Source organism: Entelurus aequoreus, linkage group LG02 (assembly GCF_033978785.1).
Source record: "Entelurus aequoreus isolate RoL-2023_Sb linkage group LG02, RoL_Eaeq_v1.1, whole genome shotgun sequence".
NCBI classification, from domain to species: domain Eukaryota; kingdom Metazoa; phylum Chordata; class Actinopteri; order Syngnathiformes; family Syngnathidae; genus Entelurus; species Entelurus aequoreus.
Genome location: NC_084732.1, coordinates 93,898,375 through 93,914,751, shown reverse-complemented (window position 1 = coordinate 93,914,751; position 16,377 = coordinate 93,898,375). Strand labels below are relative to the sequence as shown.

General features: G+C 37.1%; 1 protein-coding gene across 2 annotated transcripts; it reads right to left on the bottom strand.

Moving 5' to 3' along the window:
• Positions 1 to 1,526: 1,526 nt before the first annotated feature.
• LOC133641505 (ADP-ribosylation factor-like protein 6) lies at positions 1,527 to 16,377 on the bottom strand. 2 transcript variants are annotated; one of them, XM_062035293.1, is made up of 8 exons: positions 16,245 to 16,377; positions 11,578 to 11,725; positions 8,556 to 8,617; positions 8,403 to 8,471; positions 8,231 to 8,325; positions 5,475 to 5,604; positions 2,631 to 2,686; positions 1,527 to 1,869 (listed from the first exon to the last, which is right to left on the bottom strand). In XM_062035293.1, exons 2-8 carry the CDS (start codon positions 11,695 to 11,697, stop codon positions 1,844 to 1,846), a joined length of 558 nt encoding a protein of 185 aa, XP_061891277.1. In that variant the 5' UTR covers positions 11,698 to 11,725; positions 16,245 to 16,377; the 3' UTR covers positions 1,527 to 1,843. The 2 variants fall into 2 exon arrangements, with proteins under 2 accessions (XP_061891277.1, XP_061891270.1); XM_062035286.1 differs by having other exon boundaries at positions 16,207 to 16,362.

Below are 16,377 nucleotides of genomic sequence, written 5' to 3'. Positions count from 1 at the left end.
CTCTAATTACTTCACATCAAACATTTCACTTTAAAATATTTTTTGATGGGGGAAATTGCATATCGTGTGTTTTTGTCATGAAACCAAACAAAACAAAACAAAGGTTTTCTTAAGCAAAAAGGGCATAAAACATAATTTATTTCTTCATTTAATTTTCACTTTTTGACGGCTAGATCTGAAGTTGATCTACAGACTTAAGTGTTGAAAATAAAAAACAAAATAAATCAACTTTTATGAGTGGGACTTTTGGAGCCGCAATAATTTTTTGTGGGATTTTTCATTTTAAACTGTCATTGCTCAAATAAATAATAATGAATTAAAATCAATATTGCACTTTTTAAGGCTCTAATTACTTCACATCAAATATTCCACTTTAAAATATTTTTTGATGGGGGAAATTGCATATGTTGTGTTTTTGCCATGAAACAAAACAAAACAAAGGTTTTCTTAAGCAAAAAAGGGCATAAAACATAATTTATTTCTTTATTTAATTTTCACTTTTTGACGGCTCGATCTGAAGTTGATCTACAGACTTAAGTGTTGAAAAAAATAAATAAAATAAAAATCAACTTTTATGAGTGGGACTTTTGGAGCCGCAATAATTTTTAGTGGGATTTTTCCTTTTAAACTGTCATTGCTCAAATTAATAATAAATTAAAATCAATATTGCACTTTTTAAGGCTCTAATTACTTCACATCAAATATTCCACTTTAATATATTTTTTGATGGGGGAAATTGCATATGTTGTGTTTTTGCCATAAAACAAAACAAAACAAGGGTTTTCGTAAGCAAAAAGGGCATAAAACATAATTTATTTCTTTATTTAATTTTTATTAGATCTGAAGTTGATCAACAGACTTAAGTGTTGAAAAATAAATAAAAATGAAATTAAAAAAATAAAACTTTTATGAGTGGGACTTTCGGAGCCACAATCATTTTTAGTGGAATTTTTCATTTTAAACTTTCATTGCTCAAATTAATAATAATGAATTAAAATCAATGTTGTTATGAAATATTGCACTTTTTAAGGCTCTAATTGAATCAAATATTCCACTTTAAAATATTTTTGATGGGGGAAATTGCATATGTTGTGTTTTTGCCATTAAAAACAGTGTTTTCTTTGACACAAAACATTAAAAAAAATGTTTTACTTTGACAGATAGACTTCAAGTTGATCTATAGATTGAATAATAACAAATTATAACTAGATGAAGCAATTCCTGAAGTAATTGCGTGTGAATGTTTCAATACTACTGGAAGTATATTGTTACATTGTATGTGATTATATTATTATATTACCCATGGTTTTTACTTTCTTTACTAAATAACATATTTGTTGTGTTTCTTTAAAAAGCAAATAAGCTATTAAACTATCATAATTTTATATTGGCCCATTTTGTTAGATTTATAAAATGGTATTTACTTGATGTAGTGTGCAGTGTTGTTTTATGCAGAGGTACAGTGCATGTATATATGATCATTGTGATGGTTTGAAATATTTTATTAGACAACATGTTTTCCCAAGATAACTATTGCCAATATACAAAATTGTATAGAAAATAAAATACACACGAGTAAATGTTTTACAGTACTCCAAACAATCCGCAGAAACCAAGAATATTTTCAAACATGAATTATATTGATGATTTAGACAGAAGCAAATTACACTTGTAATAGAATATATTTGCCCAAAAACACCGCGATTGTGATTCTTGCCGACTTAGCACAATTGGTGTCCGTGATCTGTTCTAATAAATATTTGAGAATCGTCCCAATTGCGCTCAGATTTCAAGTTAACCACATCTGAAATGTTTTTGGTACCTTCTTCTCATCTTCACGTCCTCATGTCCTCAATGACTTGATTTGATCTGGAAATAACATACACACACATTTCATTGTACAGTTGTTTATAGGGACGGGGGGGGAAAACACTCTGACTATACAACATCCATTTTTTTTTAATGTTTTACACTTTTCCACCACTAGTGGCAGTAACGAGTCAGTCAGTTGACGCGTGACAATGTCAAACAATGAGAAGAAGTCTGGTATAAAAGTCACGGTTGCGTTTAAGCGCTAAAATGATGACCAAAGTGACGAAGCTTCATTTTCATTTGCACTTTAATTTTGTTGACAGTTTATTTAGGAAACATTTATATTTTTATTATTTCTAAATAAATATTTGTATACAGTTGTGCTCATAAGTTTACATACCCTGGGAGAATTTATGATTTCTTGGCCTTCTTTAGAGAATATGACTGATAACACAAAAACCTTTCTTCCACTCATACTTAATGGTTGTGTGAAGCTATTTATTAGCAAACAACTGTGTTTACTCTTTTTAAATCAAAATGACAAAAGAAAGTACCCAAATGACCCTGATAAAAATAAAAAAAACAATACTGTACCATATTGTGATATGTTACTTATTGTGACACATATCGCGACACAAATGCTCCCTATTGTGAAATGTACGATACGTACACATCTATCGTGATACTTATTATATCAAAAAGTCCTTGCCAATACCCAGCTGTAGTTGATGACATGAATTACTTTTGGAAAATATTAGCATGTTAATGCAAAAACTACAAGCACACGCGCACAAACACACACCTCGTGTCAAGTTTACCTTGTAACCATTCCACTCCCTCCTGTAAACCATCTCCTCTTAGAGCGTCAGTGCCACTGAAACATATCAACACTTACATTAACATCACGACATTTCACTTTACATGACCATGTTTTAGTACAAACGAACAATAAATAAGTCAGATGTAATTAAAGTGACACAAGTTTAATAAAGCTGATAAGTGTTTCGGCACATTATTGTGGAAAGTGTTTTGAGGTTGCTTACACATTTTGTGTGAAAATAGTCCAGTTATGAACAAAATACATTTAACGCTACAATGTACACAAACAGCAGAAAGCAGAAAGTGAGTGCAGACTTAATGAAAATAATAATAATAATAATTGGAGATGTCCGATAATATTTATCGGCCGATAAACGCTTTAAAATCGGAAATTATCGGTATCGGTTTCAAAAAGTAAAATGTATGACTTTTTAAAACGCCGCTGTGTACACGGACATAGGGAGAAGTACAGAGCGCCAATAAACCTTAAAGGCCCTGCCTTTGCGTGCCGGGCCCAGTCACATAATATCTACGGCTTGTCACACACACAAGTGAATGCAAGGCATACTTGGTCAACAGCCATACAGGTCACACTGAGGGTGGCCGTATAAACAACTTTAACACTGTTACAAATATGCGCCACACTGTGAACCCACACCAAACAAACACATTTCGGGAGAACATCCTCACCGTAACACAACATAAACACAACAGAACAAATAGTGCTGCAAGGCTTGCAGCACTAACTCTTCCGGGACGCTACTATACACACCCCCCACTACACCTACCAAAACTCCGCCCCCCCCCAACCCTGTCCACCTCAACCTCCTCATGCTCCCTCAGGGAGAGCATGTCCCAAATTCCAAGCTGCTGTTTCGAGGCATGTTAAAAAAAATAATGCACTTTGTGACTTCAATAATAAATATGGCAGTGCCATGTTGGCACTTTTTTTTCCATAACTTGAGTTGATTTATTTTGGAAAACCTTGTTACATTGTTTAATGCATCCAGCGGGGCATCACAACTAAATTAGGCATCATAATGTGTTAATTCCATGACTGTATATATCGGTATCGGTTGATATCGGAATCAGTAATTAAAGAGTTGGACAATATCGGAATATCGGCTAAAAAGCCATTATCGGACATCTCTACTGATAAATGTTTCGGCACATTATTGTAGAAAGTGTTTTGAGGTTGCTTACACATTTTGTGTGAAAATAGTCCAGTAATAAACACAATACATTTAACGCTACAATGTACACGAACAGCAGAAAGCATAAAATGAGAGCAGACCTAATGAAAATAATAATAATAATTAGAGAGGTCCGATAATGGATTTTTTACCGATATTCCGATTGTTAGGTTCAAACACTGATGACATCTATTAAACAAGACAAAAGACAAGGAATCAAACAGAAACATAATTAAATTTGGACTCAATATTGAGGAGAGACATGGCCACTGTACTTTCTGTACAGTCCTGCACCACGCTCTGACGAAGAAGGTTTTCGTCCTCTCTTTTATTTAGATGTTCAATGTTTACGCAACAACACCTGTCTCAACAGGAATGGGTAGTATGTAAACAGTCCTTGTTTTCGGTCACATTAAAAGACAAAAGAAGAAGATCCCTCGGGCCTGGGCTTGTCGTGGATTCAGCTTTGGCAGGTTTTGGAGGACAATGGATGACCCCTCCCGTCTGATTCCATCGTACACAGCGGAATCTTCCGAGCGTTTGGCTTGGTGCCACAAAGACAGCTTCTTGTCTGTTCAATGGAAACTCACAATGGAAAGTTTTTTGATAATTTAAATACAATTTTTCTGACAACGATATTGTCCAACTCTTAATTACCGATACCGATATCAACCGATACCGATATATACAGTCGTGGAATTAACACATTATTATGCCTAATTTTGTTGTGATGCCCCGCTGGATGCATTAAACAATGTTACAAGGTTTTCCAAAATAAATCAACTCAAGTTATGGAAAAAAAAAATGCCAACATGGCACTGCCATATTTATAATTGAAGTCACAAAGTACATTATTTTTTTTTAACATGCCTCAAAACAGCAGCTTGGAATTAGGGACATGCTCTCCCTGAGAGAGCATGAGGAGGTTGAGGTGGGCGGGTGTATATTGTAGCGTCCCGGAAGAGTTAGTGCTGCAAGGGGTTCTGGGTATTTGTTCTGTTGTGTTTATGTTGTGTTACGGTGCGGATGTTCTCTGTTTGTCATTTTTGTTTGGTGTGGGTTCACAGTGTGGCGCATATTTGTAACGGTGTTAAAGTTGTTTATACGGCCACCCTCAGTGTGACCTGTATGGCTGTTGACCAAGTATGCCTTGCATTGACTTGTGTGTGTGAAAAGCTGTAGATATTATATGACTGGGCCGGCAGGCAGAGGAAGTGCCTTTAAGGTTTATTGGTGCTCTGTACCGTATTTTCCACACTATAAGGCGCACCTAAAAACCTCCCAATTTTCTCAAAAGCTGACAGTGCGCCTTATAATACGGTGCACCTTATATATGGACCAATATTGAGCCACAACAGGTCTCGCAACCCCAGCCTCTACTGTATCCTCTATTCTATGCGCCTTATAATGCGGTGCACCTTATATATGAACTAAGTTTTAAAATAGGCCATTCATTGAAGGTGCGCCTTATAGTGCGGAAAATACGGTACTTCTCCCCACGTCCGTGTACACAGCGGCGTTTTAAAAAGTCATGAATTTTACTTTTTGAAGCCGATACCGATAATTATGAAACCGATACCGATAATTTCCGATATTACATTTTAAAGCATTTATCGGACATCCCTAATAATAATAATCATATGTTCTTACCAGATTTGCCAGGGTTTGTCCCTGATATTTTCCAAGCAGAGCAGCTGGGAGACCTTGACCGAAGACAAAGCGTCTCGGACGTCCATCTTGTTAGCCAAGAACAGGATGGGAATTCTCCTGTGCTTGATGTCTGTTGTGCGGACAGGACAGTGTTGGGAAAATATACTTTCAGCAGTACTCTTAAAGGCCTACTGAAACCCACTACTACCGACCACGCAGTCTGATAGTTTATATATCAATGATGAAATCTTAACATTGCAACACATGCCAATACGGCCGGGTTAACTTATAAAGTGCAATTTTAAATTTCCCGCGAAACGTCCGGTTGAAAACGTCTATGTATGATGACGTTTGCGCGTGACGTCACGGAGTGAACGGCAGTATTCGGACCCCATTGGATCCAATACAAAAAGCTCTGTTTTCACCACATAATTCCACAGTATTCTGGACATCTGTGTTGGTGAATCTTTTGCAATTTGTTTAATGAACAATGGAGACTGCAAAGAAGAAAGCTGTAGGTGGGATCGGTGTATTAGCGGCTGGCTGCAGCAACACAACCAGGAGGACTTTGAGATGGATAGCAGACGCGCTAGCCGCCGACCTCACCTTGACTCCGTCTCCGGGCCGCCGACCGCATCTATGATCGGGTGAAGTCCTTCGTCGCTCCGTCGATTGCTGGAAGGCAGGTGAACACGGGTGTTGATGAGCAGATGAGGGCTGGCTGGCGTAGGTGGATAGCTAATGTTTTTAGCATAGCTCTGTCGAGGTCCCGTAGCTAAGTTAGCTTCAATGGCGTCGTTAGCAACAGCATTGTTACGCTTCGCCAGGCTGGAAAGCATTAACCGTGTAGTTACAGGTCCATGGTTTAATACAGGGGTCACCAACCTTTTTGAAAGCAAGAGCTACTTCTTGGGTACTGATTAATGCGAAGGGCTACCAGTTTGATACACATTTAACTAAATTGCCAAAAATAGCCAATTTGCTCAATTTACCTTTAACTCTATGTTATTATTAATAATTAATGATATTTACACTTAATTGAACGGTTTAAAAGAGGAGAAAACACGAAAAAAATGACAATTAAATTTTGAAACATAGTTTATCTTCAATTTCGACTCTTTAAAATTCAAAATTCAACCGAAAAAAAGAAGTGAAAAACTTAAAAAAATAATTTATGGAACATCATTAGTAATTTTTCCTGATTAAGATTAATTTTAGAATTTTGATGACATGTTTTAAATAGGTTAAAATCCAATCTACACTTTGTTAGAATATATAACAAATTGGACCAAGCTATATTTCTAACAAAGACAAATCATTATTTCTTCTAGATTTTCCAGAACAAAAATTTTAAAAGAAATTCAAAAGACTTTGAAATAAGATTTAAATTTGATTCTACAGATTTTCTAGATTTGCCAGAATAATTTTTTTGAATTTTAATCATAATAAGTTTGAAGAAATATTTCACAAATATTCTTCGTAGAAAAAACAGAAGCTAAAATGAAGAATTAAATTAAAATGTATTTATTATTCTTTACAATAAAAAAAATAAATGTACTTGAACATTGATTTAAATTGCCAGGAAAGAAGAGGAAGGAATTTAAAAGGTAAAAAGGTATATGCGTTTAAAAATCCTAAAATCATTTTTAAGGTTGTATTTTTTCTCTAAAATTGTCTTTCTGAAAGTTATAAGAAGCAAAGTAAAAAAAATTATGAATTTATTTAAACAAGTGAAGACCAAGTCTTTAAAATATTTTCTTGGATTTTCAAATTCTATTTGAGTTTTGTCTCTCTTAGAATTAAAAATGTCAAGCAAAGCGAGACCAGCTTGCTAGTCAATAAATAAAATTTAAAAAATAGAGGCAGCTCACTGGTAAGTGCTGCTATTTGAGCTATTTTTAGAACAGGCCAGCGGGCTACTCATCTGGTCCTTACGGGCTACCTGGTGCCCGCGGGCACCACGTTGGTGACCCCTGGTTTAATAGTATTGTTGATTTTCTGTCTATCCTTCCAGTCAGGGGTTTATTTCTTTTGTTTCTATCTGCAGTTAAGCCCGATGCTATCACGTTAGCTCCGTAGCTAAAGTGCTTCGCCGATGTATTGTTGTGGAGATAAAAGTCACTGTGAATGTCCATTTCGCATTCTCGACTCTCATTTTCAAGAGGATATAGTATCCGAGGTGGTTTAAAATACAAATCCGTGATCCACAACAGAAAAAGGAGAAAAGTGTGGAATCCAATGAGCCAGCTTGTACCTAAGTTACGGTCAGAGCGAAAAAAGATGCGTCCTGCACTGCACTCTAGTCCTTCACTCTCACGTTCCTCATCCACGAATCTTTCATCCTCGCTCAAATTAATGGGGTAATCGTCGCTTTCTCGGTCCGAATCCCTCTCGCTGCTGGTGTAAACAATGGGGAAATGTGAGGAGCCTTTCAACCTGCGACGTCACGCTACTTCCGGTACAGGCAAGGCTTTTTTTATCAGCGACCAAAAGTTGCGAACTTTATCGTTGATGTTCTCTACTAAATCCTTTCAGCAAAAATATGGCAATATCGCGAAATGATCAAGTATGACACATAAAATGGATCTGCTATCCCCGTTTAAATAAAAAAAAAAATCATTTCAGTAGGCCTTTAAAGAGACATTTTGGGAAAAAAATCATCTTACAAACAGAGAGTTGTTGTCCCGTTGAGCGTTGTTACAGTGTATAGTATCTGCTAGCTGTACTAAAAATGTAAAAGGTAGCCCACAACTTACCAGGATGATTTAATAAAGTGTCCAATTCTTCTTTGGCCACAACCATCCTAAGCTTATCTGCACTATCGATGACAAATATGACAGCCTGGCCCTCCCTGACAACACAAACATCGCAGCGACATTAGTCAACATAATAACAATGGTGAGGGAAAGAAAAAGTCTGCACACTGACTTGTAGTAGTGCTCCCAGAGGTTTCTGTATCTGCCTTGGCCAGACATGTCAAACACCGTGAAGGAGAGACTGCACCAAGACAGGGAAACATGTTTCATTTCAAGCTGGACTGAATCAACAACAACACACTGCTGTGTTAATATGAAAAGCTACCTGGATGTCTTGAACTTCTCTATGCTGAACCCAATGGTCGGGACGATGTCTTGTGCCTGGGCCTGGGAGACAGATTTTGTATGTTATTATTCAAGTCTTCATGGTGAACACATACAGGAAAAATGACTTATTGCATTAATTTTTTTAGGGATGTGCCGATCCATTGGCCACAGATCAGTACAAAAAGGTATGTAATCGCCCACGTTCCCTCTAAGGTGCGTGCCTGCGCAATTGCGCACTGCTCAAGCGTCCTCTGCGCACAGCAAATATATGCCGCGCACCAAATCAAATCCCCATCTGAATTCTAAACAAAATAAACACATTTATTCTGTGTAATTTTGCAATGCAACTCTGAGTGACAGTGACAACAACCGGTCCTAACGGTGTTCGTCAACACCGTTCAATTGAACACCGTTCAATTATTGTAACGTCTATCGAGATGCTTCGAGGCCAGGAATTATATAGATCATTTTATTGAGCAAAACTGTTTATATTCGGCCATAACCACACCAAAAACATCAGTAAAAAACTTCTATCTCGAAAAACTAGTCATTTTCTGCCGTACAAACCAGGCCAAAACCAACTTGTCATCTGTCACCAACACGCATACCACTAAACCACTGGTGCGTTTATGGCCACACAAAAAGTCTGAAAACTCAAACACCACACAAAGTTACACTATGACTCCTCAGTCATACATGTGCTTATTCTACTGTCATTTATTATTAATGTTAATTTATTGATATTAATCATGGAATGCTGTTACTAGAGAAAGTTACAGGAATGCACACTTCATCCTATGCTTACATTTCATTGTGCAACATGAGGATGTTTAAGAGGAACTAAATGTGATCTCTGAAAGGGGTACAAATGATTTCCAAAGCAGGACCCCCACCCAGACATATTCTACAATACTCATCCATAGCTTATGAAAAACAAGATTTCTTTTATTTTCATTACAAGTGGGCCAAATCCCTAATATTACAAAATAATCTCATGAAAATGACTCCTGTCATTTGAGTGTTATAATAAAAGATTGGTTTGAGACAGGGGTGCTGCTGGTATTGCCACGTGTGATGTTGCTCACATGTGCTCCACTGAATGCTCAGGGAGTTTTTGTGTTTGCTCACACACATGAACAATTAGAGGGAACATTGGTAATCGCCATTGTTGGTTATTGCCCCTCTGGCCGATACTGTATTTAATATCAGCTAATTATTTGTCTCCATACACAGTGTGGAGCAGCTCTTCTAAGCTAATAATAATCACATTCATTGCAGCAAATAAACTGCATTTCTTAGTATATTAGTATCAATTAGTAAACAATGACAGTGCAATACTTTTTTATAACATGGTCACTACTGCCTATTTTCATGTTATATTCTTATTTGACTGTTATATTTTTATTGTCATTGTTGTTTTTGATTTTTATTGTAATAATTTTCTATTTTGTTTCCATTTATACCCCCATTATTGACTTTTTAAATTTGATCTCAATTCTGTACACTGCTGTTGGAATGTTAATTTTCCTGAGGGAACTCTCCTGAAGGAATCAATAAAGTTATATCCATCCATCGGTATTTTTCAGAAGCAGTGTAGTACCGTTTTTAATTAATTAGTACCGCAGTACTTTGTTAGTATCGGTATACCGTACAACCCTAGTAGATAGTAGTTTCTATTCTTGATTAGTTATTATATATTAAAGGCCTACTGAAATGAGATCATTTCTCGATATTGCCATATTTTTGCTGAAAGGATTTAGTAGAGAACATCGACGATAAAGTTCACAACTTTTGGTCGCTGATAAAAAAGCCTTGCCTGTACCGGAAGTAGCGTGACGTCACAGGTTGTGGAGCGCCTCACATCTGCACATTGTTTACAATCATGGCCACCAGCAGCGAGAGCGATTCGGACCGAGAAAGCGACGATTTCCCCATTAATTTGAGCGAGGATGAAAGATTTGTGGATGAGGAAAGTGAGAGTGAAGGATTAGAGGGCAGTGGAAGCGATTCAGATAGGGAAGATACTGTGAGAGTTGGGTGGGACCTGATATTCAGCTGGGAATGACTAAAACAGTAAATAAACACAAGACATATATATACTCTATTAGCCACAACACAACCAGGCTTATATTTAATATGCCACAAATTAATCCCGCATAACAAACACCTCCCCCCTCCCGTCCATATAACCCGCCAATACAACTCAAACACCCGCACAACACACTCAATCCCACAGTCTCTGTTGTCCCAGTTCTCCACAAGCCAATGGTAAAGCTTGACTGTCATCCTTTGGGAATGTAAACGATGAAACACCGGCTATGTGTTTGTGTTGCTGCAGCCGGCCGCTAATACACCGCTTCCCACCTACAGCTTTCTTCTTTGCTGTCTCCATTGTTCATTAAACAAATTGCAAAAGATTCACCAACACAGATGTCCAGAATACTGTGGAATTTTGCGATGAAAACAGACGACTTAATAGCTGGCCACAATGGTGTCCCAAAATGTCCGCTACAATCCGTGACGTCACGCGCAGACGTCATCATACCGAGATGTTTTCAGCAGGATATTTTGCGGGAAATTTAAAATTGCACTTTACTAATCTAACCCGGTCGTATTGGCATGTGTTGCAATGTTAAGATTTCATCATTGATGTATAAACTATCAGACTGCGTGGTCGGTAGTAGTGGCTTTCAGTAGGCCTTTAATACTTTTGTTATGTTCAAACAATTGTACGTGATAAAAGAGAATAAGGAACTAGTTTAAATATTGTGTTGATATGGTTAAACTGTCAATAACACTCACCATATATAAACTGAAATATGTACAGCTAATAAATGTGTTTGGTATCGGCCTATCTCATTTACGGACGATCAGTATCACAATCGGCAGTATGGAACCCTCAACATACCTAAGTTTTTCTATTTCACCTAGTAAGAAGGTGTAGTTTGGGTAATATTTGACTCATTTGGCATTATATTATTGCTATATAGAAAGAGCCCAACAAACAGAAGTGGACCTACGTTGGAAGGTTTGAGTTTGTTGATGATGGTGGTTTTCCCGCTGTTGTCCAGGCCCAGACAAAGCACGTTCACCTCCTTCTTGAAGCCCAGCCATCCTGCCAACTTGTCAAACAGCCCCATTGGCAGCAACCATCCGCTGTCGTCCGCTCTGCAACACAAGTAACATCTCACTGTGTGAACGCTCATCTTGTGTATATATATATGCTATTCTTGTATATACATATGCTATATATATATATATATATATATATATATATATATATATATATATATATATATATATATATATATATATATATATATATATATATATATATATATATATATATATATATATATATATATATATATATATATATACACATATACATATGCTATTCTACACCAAACAATCTGTTATTCCAATTCTTATTCCGCCAAAGTTCGTCCGCTTTCACAGTCCAGTTTTCATCCGATCGGAACCGTTCGGATATCAAAACTTTCGGTTCGATCAGGAATCGTGAGCTCACAAAAATGAATTTTATTTATAGATTATATTAAGTTAAAGTACCACTGATTGTCACACACACACACACACGAGGTGTGGCAAAATTATTCTCTGCATTTGACCCATCACCCTAGATCACCCCCTGGGAGGTGAGGGGAGCAGTGAGCAGCAGCAGTGGCCGCGCCCAGAAATCATTTTTGGTGATTTAACCCCCAATTCCAACCGAAGAGTCATGCGTCACATGGTAATGTTTTTGTTGGCCAGGTATTATTTTCTGAAATTACACATTATAGCGAACACGTTATCGAAGAGTCATGTGTCACATGGTAATGTTTTTGTTGGCCAGGTATTCTGAAATAACAGTTTATAGCAAACACGTTATCGAAGAGTCATGTGTCACATGGTAATGTTTTTGTTGGCCAGGTATTCTGAAATTACACTTTATAGCGAAGACGTTATCGAAGAGTCACGGTAATGTTTTTGTTGGCCAGGTATTCTGAATTTACACTTTATAGCGAACACGTTATCAAAAAGTCATGTGTCACATGGTAATGTTTTTGTTGGCCAGGTATTCTGAAATTACACTTTATAGCGAACACGTTATCGAAGAGTCATGTGTCACATGGTAATGTTTTTGTTGGCCAGGTGTTCTGAAATTACACTTTATAGCGAACACGTTATCGAAGAGTCATGTGTCACATAGTAATGTTTTTGTTGGCCAGGTATTCTGAACTAACAGTTTATAGCAAACACGTTATCAAAGAGTCATGTGTCACATGGTAATATTTTTGTTGGCCAGGTATTCTGAAATTACAGTTTATAGCGAACACGTTATCGAAGAGTCATGCGTCACATGGTAATGTTTTTGTTGGCCAGGCATTCTGAAATTACACTTTATAGCAAACACGTTATCAAAGAGTCATGTGTCACATGGTAATATTTTTGTTGGCCAGGTATTCTGAAATTACAGTTTATAGCGAACACGTTATCGAAGAGTCATGTGTCACATAGTAATGTTTTTGTTGGCCAGGTATTCTGAACTAACAGTTTATAGCAAACACGTTATCAAAGAGTCATGTGTCACATGGTAATATTTTTGTTGGCCAGGTATTCTGAAATTACACTTTATAGTGAAGACATTATTGAAGAGTCACGGTAATGTTTTTGTTGGCCAGGTATTCTGAATTTACACTTTATAGCGAACACGTTATCAAAAAGTCATGTGTCACATGGTAATGTTTTTGTTGGCCAGGTATTCTGAAATTACAGTTTATAGCAAACATGTTATCGAAGAGTCATGTGTCACAAGGTAATGTTTTTGTTGGCCAGGTATTCTGAAATTACAGTTTATAGCGAACACGTTATCGAAGAGTCATGCGTCACATGGTAATGTTTTTGTTGGCCAGGCATTCTGAAATTACACTTTATAGCGAACAAATACCAAAGCGTCATGTGTCACATGGTAATGTTTTTGTTGGCCAGGTATTCTGAATTTACACTTTATAGCGAACATGTTATCGAAGAGTCATGTGTCACATGGTAATGTTTTTGTTGGCCAGGTGTTCTGAAATTACACTTTATAGCGAACAAATACCACAGCGTCATGCGTCACATGGTAATGTTTTTGTTGGCCAGGTATTCTGAAATTACAGTTTATAGAGAACACTTTATCGAAGAGTCACGGTAATGTTTTTGATGGCCAGGTATTCTGAATTTACACTTTATAGCGAACAAATACCAAAGCGTCATGTGTCACATGGTAATGTTTTTGTTGGCCAGGTGTTCTGAAATTATACTTTATAGAGAACAGGGTATCGAAGAGTCACATGGTAATGTTTTTGTTGGCCAGATATTCGGAACTTACACTTTATAGCTAGCGAACACGTTATCGAAGAGTCATGTGTCACATGGTAATGTTTTTGTTGGCCAGGTATTCTGAATTTACACTTTATAGCGAACAAATACCAAAGCGTCATGTGTCACATGGTAATTTTTTTGTTGGCCAGGTGTTCTGAAATTATACTTTATAGAGAACACGTTATCGAAGAGTCACATGGTAATGTTTTTGTTGGCCAGATATTCTGAACTTACACTTTATAGCTAGTGAACACGTTATCGAAGAGTCATGTGTCATAGGGTAATGTTTTTGTTGGCCAGGCATTCTGAAATTACACTTTATAGCGAACACGTTATCGAAGAGTCATGTGTCACATGGTAATGTTTTTGTTGGCCAGGTGTTCTGAAATTACACTTTATAGCGAACAAATACCACAGCGTCATGCGTCACATGGTAATGTTTTTGTTGGCCAGGTATTCTGAAACTATAGTTTATAGAGAACACTTTATCGAAGAGTCACGGTAATGTTTTTGATGGCCAGGTATTCTGAATTTACACTTCATAGCGAACACGTTATCGAAGAGTCATGCGTCACATGGTAATGTTTTTGTTGGCCAGGTATTCTGAACTTACACTTTATAGCGAACACGTTATCGAAGAGTCATGCGTCACATGGTAATGTTTTTGTTGACCAGGTGTTCTGAAATTACACTTTATAGCGAACAAATACCACAGCGTCATTCGTCACATGGTAATGTTTTTGTTGGCCAGGTATTCTGAAATTACACTTTATAGCGAACACGTTATTGAAGAGTCACGGTAATGTTTTTGTTGGCCAGGTATTCTGAATTTACACTTTATAGCGAACACGTTATCAAAGAGTCATGTGTCACATGGTAATGTTTTTGTTGGCCAGGTATTCTGAAATTACACTTTATAGTGAACAAATACCGAAGCGTTATGCGTCACATGGTAATGTTTTTGTTGGCCAGGTATTCTGAAATTACAGTTTATAGAGAACACGTTATCGAAGAGTCATGCGTCACATGGTAATGTTTTTGTTGGCCAGGTATTCTGAATTTACACTTTATAGCGAACACGTTATCGAAGAGTCATGTGTCACATGGTAATGTTTTTGTTGGCCAGGTGTTCTGAAATTACACTTTATAGCGAACAAATACCACAGCGTCATGCGTCACATGGTAATGTTTTTGTTGGCCAGGTATTCTGAAATTACAGTTTATAGAGAACACTTTATCGAAGAGTCACGGTAATGTTTTTGATGGCCAGGTATTCTGAATTTACACTTTATAGCGAACAAATACCAAAGCGTCATGTGTCACATGGTAATGTTTTTGTTGGCCAGGTGTTCTGAAATTATACTTTATAGAGAACACGTTATCGAAGAGTCACATGGTAATGTTTTTGTTGGCCAGATATTCTGAACTTACACTTTATAGCGAACACGTTATCGAAGAGTCATGCGTCACATGGTAATGTTTTTGTTGGCCAGGCATTCTGAAATTACACTTTATAGCGAACACGTTATCGAAGAGTCATGTGTCACATGGTAATGTTTTTGTTGGCCAGGTATTCTGAAATTACACTTTATAGCGAACACGTTATCAAAGAGTCATGCGTCACATGGTTTTGTTTTTGTTGGCCAGGTATTTTTAAATTACACTTTATAGCGAACAAATACCGAAGTGTCACTTGGTAATGTTTTTGTTGGCCAGGTATTCTGAAATCACACTTTATAGCGAACACGTTATCGAAGAGTCATGTGTCACATGGTTTTGTTTTTGTTGGCCAGGTATTCTGAAATTACACTTTATAGCGAACAAATACCGAAGTGTCACTTGGGAATGTTTTTGTTGGCCAGGTATTCTGAAATGTCACTTTATAGCGAACACGTTATAGAAGAGTCATGCGTCACATGGTAATGTTTTTGTTGGCCAGGTATTCTGAACTTACAGTTTATAGAGAACACGTTATCGAAGAGTCACATGGTAATGTTTTTGTTGGCCAGGTGTTTAAAAAAAAAGGGTTTATTAGCTGGTTATCCGCTAACGGGGCTAAAGAGAATTAACAGCCGCAGTGCCATTATGTTAATCTTCTCTACATGCCACCACGCTAACACCGCACGGCTTCACGCTTCAGTTTGTATACGTGCGACACAATTAATCGTGTTTTCGAAGACAAAACACAAGAACTTAGGCAAGTCACAAAAACAACGTAGAAGCACGTAAACAGCTAATATTCAAGCTAGCTGGGCTAACGCTAACATGCAACCTGTAACTCTTACCCAGATGCTTGTATTGCTTGGAATGTGCTGGATTGTACCTGGCTGGGATTTAACTCCGAGTTGTCGATGCCACAAGCAAGTTTATTCCATCAGCAGTAAGTCCAATGTTTCATTATTGTTTCTCTCATGGTGACCAGGATACGCTCCTGATTTATGCTGCCTTCAATTGCA

Bases quoted from the DNA above. Each gene is read 5' to 3' on its own strand.
- LOC133641505 (XM_062035293.1), bottom strand. From the start codon at position 11,697: ATGGGGCTGTTTGACAAGTTGGCAGGATGGCTGGGCTTCAAGAAGGAG. The intron at 5,605-8,230 runs GTAAGTTGTGGG...TCCGCACAACAG, and splicing joins CACTTTATTAAATCATCCTG to ACATCAAGCACAGGAGAATT. The intron at 2,687-5,474 runs GTAAGAACATAT...GATATGTTTCAG, and splicing joins GACAAACCCTGGCAAATCTG to TGGCACTGACGCTCTAAGAG.